Source organism: Xyrauchen texanus, chromosome 5 (assembly GCF_025860055.1).
Source record: "Xyrauchen texanus isolate HMW12.3.18 chromosome 5, RBS_HiC_50CHRs, whole genome shotgun sequence".
Classification (NCBI taxonomy): Eukaryota; Metazoa; Chordata; class Actinopteri; order Cypriniformes; family Catostomidae; genus Xyrauchen; species Xyrauchen texanus.
Window position 1 is genome coordinate 51751193 of NC_068280.1, and position 11783 is coordinate 51762975.

Consider the following 11783-nt stretch of genomic DNA (forward strand, 5'->3'; position numbering starts at 1 on the left):
GGTTTTACGCAAGCCGCTGTGTCTTGCGCATAGTGTGCATGATGCAAATTTAGGCAATGGTTTGTGCTGACTCTGCTAAAACCCAGATAGCACACGTACATCACCGAGAGGTCTGGTTTAGATCTGGAAAGTATCACAATCTAATTAGCATCTGCTAAACATCTTAAAATGATCAGATTTACAAACATACATTTTATAGTCATAGCTGGGTAGCAATGGATTACATGTAATTTGGGTTATGTAATCAGATTACAAAAATAAAGTACTTGTAATTAGATTAGATAGAAGACAGAAGTCAGTAAAAGATGCTGTTGTAACCACTCAGTGATGACATGGAACATGACGTTAATGCGCTAACATGATTAATATGCACCGATTACACTCTGTTATTGTACTTTATGATGACACTGGTACTACTGCAAAGATGGGTGTATAAACAAGTGTTAATGTTCATAATACAGACAAAAGAGTGATGAGAAGGGAGGTGTATCTTACTATGGGCAGATGTGTTAACTTTGCACCAGCTCGCTAATAACGCGACACACCGATGTTGACTGATTTTGTCTGACTGAACAAGGTTACTTAGCTGTCAGCCTCAAAGTAGGTGGAGCTCCAGGTCACACCTACCGATGACGTGGACCAATGGCAGTAAGAAGGTGTTTAGCAGCCGGTAAAAAAATGTCCGAAAAGTTCGCCCAGGTACGCTGCTGGTACGAACCGCCAAATCGAGCGCAAAAATACCTTCTTTTTGTCCAGATTTTGTTCTAAATGACATCACACCCTTTCGCTCTTCGATTTCGTATGAAGTATATCTGGGCCTTTAGTGTGGACGTGGCCTTAGAAGGCAGCATAATGTTGCTGCTTATTTTTTGGAACAGCTGTTGATGCTTTAAAAATGTTGTCTAGGTAGGCATCTCACTAGGTTGTGGAACATAATCTCTCCAATCTTACAAAACATAAACAACTCAGCTGCACAAACGGGCAGATGTTGTTTTGCAAAAAAGGCCCCAGTTTCCCAGAATGTAGTGTTATTTTACCCAGCATGCCGCGCGCTTGTGTCCCCGTTGAGCGAGCGTGCCTGTGGAGTTGAAGGGGCGATGGAGGTCAGCGAACAGAGAATGCTCGACATTCTGCACGCACCTTACACCTCTCTCTTTCTGTGTTTGTTCAGTTGGACTGATGAACTTTTCCTCCTACATATCCTCCTACTGACACTCATTAGAGCTCAACTATATGACGAGTGCTGCTAATCGCTTGAGGCCATCCATAATAATCTAGATACATATTCAATTTCCTCAACTGTTTGAAAAATATGAAACAGAGGTTTATAGACCTTTGTGGGCTTTTAGAAATGACCTCTTAACTGTATTAAACCCAAGAGATCACCCATTTTAAAATCCACCAGGCAAAAGTCAAGTCAGATGCACTGTTGGGGAAGGCACTTTGAAACTGTAGCATCCCAAGCTGCAAGCTATTCATATCTTAAACAGTGTTGGGCAGGGCTGGACTGGGAAGAGAAATCAGCGCTGCATTTTACATAGCAACTGGCCCAAATTGGGGAGGGGTGTTTTCTGTCCTTCTCTGCATAACGCGGAGGCTCATTTTAGCTTATCGTGGCCCATTTAGGCCGTTTCACGGCCGACCCACCGGCCCGCTCGCTTCTCCCGATGGCCAGTCTGCCCCTGATCGGCCCTAAAGTGCGTCGGCCCACCGTGAAAATGGCCGGTATGCCAGATTACAAGTCCAGCCCTGGTGTTGGGTAAGCTACTAAGTAATCTACTAAAATGTACTAATTATTTCTCTAAAATTTTAATCTAAGTACTAAGTATTATTTTAGAAACATCTTTAACCCAATTAATGTACTTAAAAGTAATTACCTTAGTAAAAATTCAGTAATCAGATTACAATCATTTTAAATGTACTGTGTTACACTACTAATTAATTACCCAGATAGCACGTACACCACCGAGATGTCTGTTTTAGATCTGGAAAGCATCACGATCTAATTAAGATCTGCTAAACATCAGAGGAGGACTGGCCATCGGGAGAACCGAAGGACCGAAACGGGCCGAGATAAACAAAAATAAGCCGCCGCGTTATGCAGAATGAACCACAAAACGGCACAAAAAGGACAGCGAACACCCTCCCCCCCCACTCAACCACTATTGGCTCAAACCCCCCAAACAACAACTATTGGCTTAAACCCCCCCCCAAACAACTATTGGCTAATCACACACCCCCCTCAACAACTACTGGCTCAACACCGCCACCCCCCCTCAACAACTATTGGATCAAACCCCCCTCAACAACTATTGGCTCAATACACCCCCTCCCTCAACAACTATTGGATCAACACCCCCCAACAACTACTGGCTCATCACCCCCCAACAACTATTGGCTCAACCCCCCAACAACTATTGGCTCAACACCCCCAGCAACAATTGACTCAACACCCCACCCCCTCAACAACTATTTCCTCAACACCCCCACCCCCCTCACCAACTATCGGCTCAACACCCCCCAAGCAACAATTGACTCAACACCCCCACCCCCTCAACAACTACTGGCTCAACACCACCCTCAGCAATTATTGGCTCAAACCCCCCCAACAACTATTGGCTAATCACCCCCACCCCCAGCAACAATTGACTCAACACCACCCCCCCAACACCACCCCCATCAATTATTGGCTCAACGTTTGCGCTGCACACGGTAACAGCGCGAACACTTAAGTAGAAAGAAAAATGAGAGCCAGATCACGTACACTTTTGAAATGGTCCATTATTATTGCAACAATGTAATAAAATTGTAATATGTCATATTTTAATGTAGAAAAGTTTACTAAATACATTTAAACATCGGGCTTGCATGACTACTCATTTATAAGGGTCGAGTAGTCCCAGAAAAGTTGCCGGGTGAGATTAAAGGTATTGTATGTATTTCAGTGTTATAGTAGTTAAAGACACCTAATATAAAGTGGGACTATATACATATAAAAATAAATGCATGTGTGTGTGTCTGTTAAATATCATTCATTTTCTTTAAGGCACTGCAACTGTATCAAACTGACTAGGCCAGTACATCCAGTACTTCTTTCTGGCAGTTAAAGGAATACATCATTTGGAGCATGCTAGTGAAACATTTGCATCCCCAGAGCCTTTTGCAAAAGACCTCAGGCCTCAAGAGACCAGTGATCCCAGCTGAGTGTGTAGGCCTACGTGTGCAATCACACTGACCGTTTAAACGGCTGACGTGAAACTTATGCTAATAAATATCAATATTTACAGTATATTTATATACATCCCAGGGTGAGACCATGTGAGAAACAGAGACCCATATTTTAACAATCCCTTTTAACAATCCCCACCATTCAAAAGTAAGAATGATGTTGTAGTGCCCTCTGCAGGCCAGATTACAAACACTCTCTATTTGTACATAAATATGACTTCATTTAATGGACAGTGATTTACAGTGCACTTACTGCAGAGGCAGTTCTCCTGCATTAGTCTGAGGTCAAAGGTTAAGTGTCTTTATCAATGAAAAAGAAAACTCATGTTTTACTTCACCACACCATTCTGTAAATATAATTGTCCAAAATTTTGCCATCAATATATTATTACAAAAATGTGAAATGACATAATATATAAAAAAGAAATGTAATATAATATCAAAATAATATAATATTTATGATGTATATAATATACAATTGGAAAATATCTTCCAAAATATAAACTTACATAATATATAAAACGTTATATAATATAATATCAAAATAATATAGTATTTATTAATGATTTATATAATATAAAATTGGAACATATTTTCTAAAAATGTGAAGTTACATAATTTCAAAATACGTAATTTAATATAATATCAAAATAATATAATATTTATGATGTATATAATATGACATTGAAATGTTTTCAAAAAATGTTACATTTCATAATATATATATAAAAATGTATGTAATATAATATCAAAATAATATAGTATTTATTTATGATGTATATAGTATGAAATTAAATGTTTTCAAAAATGTAAAATTACATAATATATATAACAATTTATGTAATATAATATCAAAATAATATAATATTTATTTATGAAGTATATAATATAAAATTACATTTTTTCTAAAAATTTAAAATGACATAATATATATAAAAATGTATGTAATATAATATCAAAATAATATAATATTTATTTATGATGTATATATAATATGAAATTAACAAGAAATATATTGATTGTTCCTCTTTGCCATATTTGCTCATACCAAATGACTCACACCTCACAGAAGATACATTGTGTTGAAACAGAAGGTCTGGGGGTGGATTCAATTACACAAGAGTAGGTGGACGGTCTTTATCATGTTGAGGGGGTGGATTCATTGTACAAATTTCTTCCAAAAGCCCAAGTGCATATGGCATTTGATACCCGTGCAGTTGGGTTTGTGGGTGTTGCTGGCTTGTTTTGTCTCAGTTGAGTCAGTAAACAAAGAAACAATAACTGATGACATCATTTCATTTATAACATGCACATATAAACTATGTCCAATATGTTGGATCAATGGTTTATGAACAGCTGAATTCAGAAGTTTACATACACTTGGGTTGAAGTCATTGAAACTCATTTTTTAACCACTCCACAGATTTAATATTAGCAAACTATAGTTTTGGCGAGTTGTTTAGGGCATCTACTTTGTGCATGACAGGAGAATTTGTTGTTAATTGAAATTGTTTACAGACCGATTTTATCACTTTTAATTGACTATATCACAATTCCAGTGGGTCAGACGTTTACATACACTAAGTTAACTGCGCCTTTAAGCATCTTGTAAAATTCCAGAAAATGATGTCAAGTCTTTAGACAATTAGCTTCTGATAGGAGGTGTACTGAATTGGAGGTGTACCTGTGGATGTATTTTAAGGCCTACCTTCATACTCAGTGTCTCTTTGCTTGACATCATGGAAAAATAAATAGAAATCAGCCACAAAAAATGGTGGACCTCCACAAGTCTGGTTCATCCTTGGGAGCAATTTCCAAACACCTGATGGCACCACGTTCATCGGTACAAACAATAGTACACAAGTGTAAACACCATGTGACCACACAGTCATCATACCGCTCAGGAAGGAGACGCATTCTGTCTCCTAGAGATGAACGTATTTTTGTGCGAAAAGTGCAAATCAATCCCAGAACAACAGCAAAGGACCTTGTGAAGATGCTGGAGGAAACAGGTAGACGAGTATCTAGATCCACAGCAAAACGAGTCCTATATTTATATAACCTGAAAGGCTGCTCAGCAAGGAAGAAGCCTCTGCTCCAAAACTGCCATAAAAAAGACAGACTACAGTTTGCAAGTGCACATGGGGACAAAGATCTTACTTTTTGGACAAATGCCCTCTGGTCTGATGAACATAAATGTAACTGTTTGGCCATAATGACCATCGTTATGTTTGGAGGAAAAAGGGTGAGGCTTGCAAGCCGAAGAACACCATCCCAAACATGAAGCATGGGGGTGGCAGCATCATGTTGTGGGGGTGCTTTGCTGCAGGAGGGACTGGAGCACTTCACTAAATAGATGACATCATGAGGAAGGAAAATTATGTGGATATATTGAAGCAACATATCAAGATATCAGCCAGGAAGTTAAAGCTCAGTCGCAAATGGTTCTTCCAAATGGACAATGACCCCAAGAACACCTCCAAAGTTGTGGCAAAATGGCTTAAGGACAACAAAGTCAAGGTGTTGGATCCGATAGAATAGAGCGTGTGTGAGCAAGGAGGCCTACAATCCTGACTCAGTTACATCAGTTCTGTCTGGAGAAATGGGACAAAATTCTAGCAACTTATTGTGAGAAGCTTGTGGAGGGATCCCCAAAACGTTTGACCCAAGTTAAACAATTTAAAGGCAATGCTGCCAAATACATAACAAAGTGTTTGTAAACTTCTGACCCACTGGGAATGTGATGAAAGAAATAAAAGCTGAAATAAATAATTCTCTTGACTATTATTCTGACATTTCACATTCTTAAAATGAAGTAGTGATCCAAACTGACCTAAGACAGGGAGTGTTTTCTACCATTACATGTCAGGAATTGTGAAAAACTGTTTAAATGAATTTGGCTAAGGTGTATGTAAACTTTTGACATAACTGTATTTATATATGTTACCTATACATAAACTAATAAATTAAAACATCCAACTAATCTTTCTTTATAATATAATATAATATAATATAATATAATATAATATAATATAATATAATATACATATACATATAATATCCTGTCCTATAATATAATATACTATACTATAAAATGTTATACTATACTATACTATATTACACTATACTATACTACAATATCCCTGTTCAGAGTAATTACACATTGCCTTTAGAGATGTAAACAAGTATTCATTTGAACAAAATGTTTAATCTATATCACTCCATAATGTTCAACAACATTCTAGAACTTACCTGTTCCTTTAATAGAAGACAATCTGATTGGCTGCGTGTTCTATAACTTGACCTGGATCCGTTTAATGATTGGTCACGACCATTGGGCGGCACAAACCGTAAGTTAATAACTTTTCCTATGACTCATAAAGATATATTTCACCAGATGGCGCTTCATGGTCCAGAAAGCACAATCCTCCATTGAGTCGCATTTAAATCTCAGGCATTGTTTTTGGAAATATTTGTATACTAAAATGTATAATCTTTTTTTAATGTATAGCATCCAAAATGTTGTGTCTGGGATATAAATTAAAATTGAATGCAGAAATCTCTATGAATTGCCTTTATATTTATCCTATCCTATAATCGCAAACGACTGTGATTGGTCCACTCTTAAAAGCGCTGAAGAAAGTAACGGAAACCACATGACCAACTGCCGTTTCCATCGAGATTAGCGCCTAAATAACATAATCAACACCTGAATAAAACATTAATAGACATTTAAAATACACATTGAATAATTAAAATAGTAATTGTTACTTAAGCCTAGCAAACCCGACATATCAGAGCCAAGTTTAAGGCCCGCCCGTTTCAGTACTCTTGTTTTGCCATTCTACTCATTAGTATGGTCGCGGCCAGTGGCCCCGCCTCCAGAGGTCATATTCATTGCCCCATCATGTGCATGTAAATAGAACGAATAAAAGAAGCTTCGGTGTGTCGGAGAGAGTTTATAATCAATATACAACAGAAATCACCATGATCAACTATCGGGTAAGACACATTGAAATATAATGCGCATTTGATATATAAATGATACGTCAGCTTGCTCATTGAAAATATCTCGTTGTTTATTATTAACATAAAAGTGCAGTAAAAGGCACTACTACGTTTATATGTCATGTACCATGATAGTACCATAGTATTCTTGGTAGTACTTTTGGAGTACTATGTAAATATATTTGTACCACAGTACCACAACAGTACTTTTATTGTTAGGGGATCTATCTTTGGACCTACTGAATGATTGACATATTTAAGTATCATGGTATTTACACTGTACTCCGAGGTACAACACAAACTTTAATGGGACATGTGGTCATTTTCTTACGTGTGCAGTACAGAAATCCGTAATGTGAGTCAGCAGCTGCTCTGGTCAAACTGACCCCTCCCCTCCAGTTTAGATCTACTTTTATCCAGAAGTAGAGGAAGCTAATTTTAGACAGCTTGATATTTCATTGATTACCAATTAATACAATATTCCTAGGAAAATGTGTTTAAACACAATAAAAATATATATATATATATATATATATATATATAAAAACACAATTATTTTGTCCAGATCTGTTAATGAAATAAATGCAATTCACGCAAAACAATTATTTAAATACTTTACAACATGTTTTTTTGTTATTATTATTATTATTTATGAGAGTTCAAAGTCATTTTTTTCTGGGGCTTTAATTAAAAAATGTCATTTTTTTTTTTAATGAAAATTGTGTTCAGGTCATGTGGTTTAACCCCGAGAAAACGTTTTGAAATAGTGTATGAATAAATATTTTTTAAATGAATAATTTAGTTGTTACACTCTCTTGTTTTCAAGCTGCAACGAAAGAATTATAACAGCTTTTACTTGATTGTTGCACCTCATGGCATTTTTAAAATCTATCCACCAGTTTTATTTCGTAGAAAGTGCTATAAATGTTTTTCAAAACCAAAGTGGACAGACACTAAGATTAAATTTCTTCAGGTCATGTGGTCGGAGCAACCCTGAGAAAAATTGAAATTGTTGACTCAAATGTATATTTGTTTTAAAAAAAAAAAAAAAGAAAGAAAAAAAACCTTTAACATTGTGTTTTGAATTTGTTTTTGATTAATAATTAAGTTGTTTACACTCTCGTTTTCAAGCTGCAAGGAAAATATTATTACAGATTTGACTTGATGGTTGCACCACATGACATTTAAAAAATCTATAAGCCAATCTTTTTAACTGCTTACAGTACAACTTCTTAGTATTATTATTTTCATATTCATGTTTGTTATTCTGTTCTCATAGGCTCTGGAAAATGTGCCTGTGCTGCTGTACATACTGGCAGCAAAAACCCTGCTGCTGTGTTTGTTTTTCGCTGGAGCGAAGATCTATCAGAGCAAGAAAGCTGAAGCTGCTCTCAAACAACAGATGGAGATGAAGAAGAAAATCGCACAGCAAACACAGGAACTCATCGACAACAAGAAAGATGACTGAGACACTGGATATGCCAAAAAAAAAAAAAAGACTAGTAAGATTTACTTAGTTTTTACTTTTAAGTTTTTACTTAAAAAGTAAAAGACTATTTTAATGGTATAACATTAGGTCAAATCTACTTAACTTCATGACATAATATTGAATAAAGTGAGTGTAAATTTACTGACAAATCTGGTGTACCTGTTTCTTAAAGGGATAGTTCACCAAAATGGCTCAGTGATGTCATACAATGGTGGTATATGGTGACCGCCTCTTTAAGCTCCTACCGTACACGTTACACCTCCTGTGTAGGGCACCAGAAACTCCAGTGGCTGCCCTTCCTCGCACGTTATACATTATTCAGGCCCTGAAAGCAGTCGTGAAACGCAGACAATCGCCTCGCACTCACACATCAAATTACACAGACCGGTGTAATTTCATAGTGGACGGGGTTACTGGTCGCGGCGGCAAATATAGAAACCAAGAGATCGACAGAATGTCCCGTTGCTCATCGCAGCTGCTTAGGACAAAAAAACTCTGATTAACATCGAAAGATAACTTTTCTTCCGCGTCGTCTCAGTATGACACGATGTGACTTTAGCTATCTTAAGTCATATACAGTTACAACAACACAGGGGTGAGTAAACAATGACTGAATTTCCATTTTTGGGAGAACTATCCCTTTAAATAAATTAATAAACCAGCTGGTAGGTAGCTTGACAGTGTGTAAACCTCCCTCCCCTGGCCTCAAAAGACACACTAGCGACTGACGCTAGAGGCTGTAGCCTTTAGACCCGCCTCCCATGCCCAAGACCCCAGTTCGAATCCCGCTCAGAGCGGGTCGAACAGGACTGGTTACACATGTTTTATCATGCACCACATAACATATGGAAGCCTTCCACAAACAAGCCTTAATGCACGTTATGTAGTTTATTGAACAACATCACCTTGCATTACTGGCGACTGATCAAGGTACAGGGCTGCGCACGCAGATCTCAACACTTTGTGTGCAAAACACGATGACAGTAACAATCATAAGGATGTTTCAGCATGAATTGGTCATTTTAAGTAGAAAATAAGAAGTTTCTTAATGTAACAACAAAATCAACAATAAACTTGCAAACATTAAAATCATGCAAGCTAATTATTTATTCAAGCCTGCGCATGCTTCGAAAAGTTAAGTAAATTGTACTTATTTTATTTATATGAGATTTACTCAATTTAGCGAATAAAAAAGGGATTTGTATTAATAATGACAAGGTTTTCTACTTTTGGACTGATGCATGATGACAAATTGTAAAGATGACAAGCAATCATAAATAATATTTTACATGTTTGAAGTGCAAATGTAGAATTTACTTGATATTTTCAAGTTCACACTTTAACTTGGTCAATGAAGAAAGTACTTAAAATTATTTTTGCTATATTTAATTCACCACAAACTCATTTTATTCAGTGTGTGAGGATGAAAATCAGGGAAATAAAATGTTAATTACCTGTTTAAAAGACAATGTTAGAGCAAAGGTTTTACATAAAAACATGAACTTAAACCTTTTTTTTTTAATCTCAACCCCAATGTGGTATTGAAACGTGGCACCTCCCCCTTTGGTATTTGCGGCCATTTTTGACCCGACGGGGCAGACGTGTACACCTTTTTTCTTCCCTGAAGAAAGAACAGTAACATTATGCATTTCTTTTGGGATTTTATGCAATTTTTATCTTATTTACAAGTACATTTATACATTTTACCATTCATTTTCATATACAAATCTGAACCTACACCAAGTTGAAACATGAATATCATTTGAGAATGTGACATAAATTGGAGGGACTTGTTGAACAAAAATATAAATATAAATAACATGACTTTACCATTTCACGGCAGTAGAATGACTGTAGACACATACTGATTAGTCTGATGGCTTGCTGTAACCTAATTATCATAATATATGCATATAGACTAGCAAACTATTTCGTCAAAGTTTAGAATTTTAAAATGTTTTTGCAGTTAATGTCATTATGCTGCAATCAAACCTGACCATGGTGTTACAAAAAGACACAAATTATTGGTAGATAAATGCTAATTCTGTTTCAAACAGAAACCTGTAATAACTCAAAGTAAATGCATAATAATCAGAGTAAACATTTAGCAATTTCAAGCTTTCTGTTGTAATAAAATGTTTTGCAAACGTGTCTGTCAGATTGCTGTCATCATCTGGAAAACAACAAGGACTTGTAATGCCAACAATGACCAAAAATGGCTGCAGAGCTCCACTTATTGATGCAGTGTGTGTGTTATCGTCTCACCACTTCATTTCTGTGTGCGTTTTTAGCATTGTGACAAATGTAAAAAAAGAAAATGCATTGTGTTGAAGTCTCACCAGTTCGTGTGTGTGTGTGTGTGTGTGTGTGTGTGTGTTTTGCACTTGAGGATGTTTTAGAGTCTCAGCCTGTAATTTCTGTCAGTTTTTTTCTGCATTGTAGCTGATTCATTGATTGTATTTGACAGATAAAAAAAAAGAAATGCTCTTTTTTGGTCTTTCCCATTCATTTTCAATGGTCGGTCAGTTTTGACCGTGAATACCAAAGGTGTCGCTTTGTTTTCCAACCACTTATCGAATCAAGCCCCCAATGTTTTTGTATGTTCCGATGACAAATGGAGGAAAAGTCACCATGTCTTGTACTGCTCAGATAAAGGAAACCATTTTAATTAAACGAGGAACAATTCCTTCAGAGGGTTAATCAATGTGTCTCTTAAACAGGATCTGTTTTTGTGTTTTAGGAGTCGTGTCAAAGGGACGTGTGGTGCCGTTTGTTTGGCCTGTCGTGGACTCGGGTGTTGGATTGTGTGCCTCTCTGCTGCTTAGCTAGTCAAAAGTCTTGTTTTTTATACTCATTTTATTTATTAACTCTGAAGTTTGTAAATAAAAATGTTGAATTTATACAGCGCATGCTGCGAGTGGTTTTTGCATTAAGCATAGAAGCTGTTTCCCACATTAATGAATTTAAGATGCATTTCTTAATTAAACAGGAAGTTTGGGCTAGACATTTGGACAGGCTTGTCCCTTGGTTTTTAAATAGCCCATATAGCCTTTAGTTT

At 36.5% G+C, this 11783-nt stretch overlaps 1 protein-coding gene across 1 annotated transcript; it reads left to right on the forward strand.

The window, feature by feature from the left end:
• Positions 1-7090: 7090 nt before the first annotated feature.
• LOC127644367 (small integral membrane protein 11-like) lies at positions 7091-11618 on the forward strand. Its single transcript, XM_052127510.1, has 3 exons — positions 7091-7230; positions 8516-8738; positions 11466-11618. The coding sequence occupies exons 1-2, from the start codon at positions 7216-7218 to the stop codon at positions 8702-8704; spliced, it is 204 nt and encodes a 67-aa protein (XP_051983470.1). The 5' UTR covers positions 7091-7215; the 3' UTR covers positions 8705-8738; positions 11466-11618.
• The last annotated feature ends 165 nt before the right edge of the window (positions 11619-11783 follow it).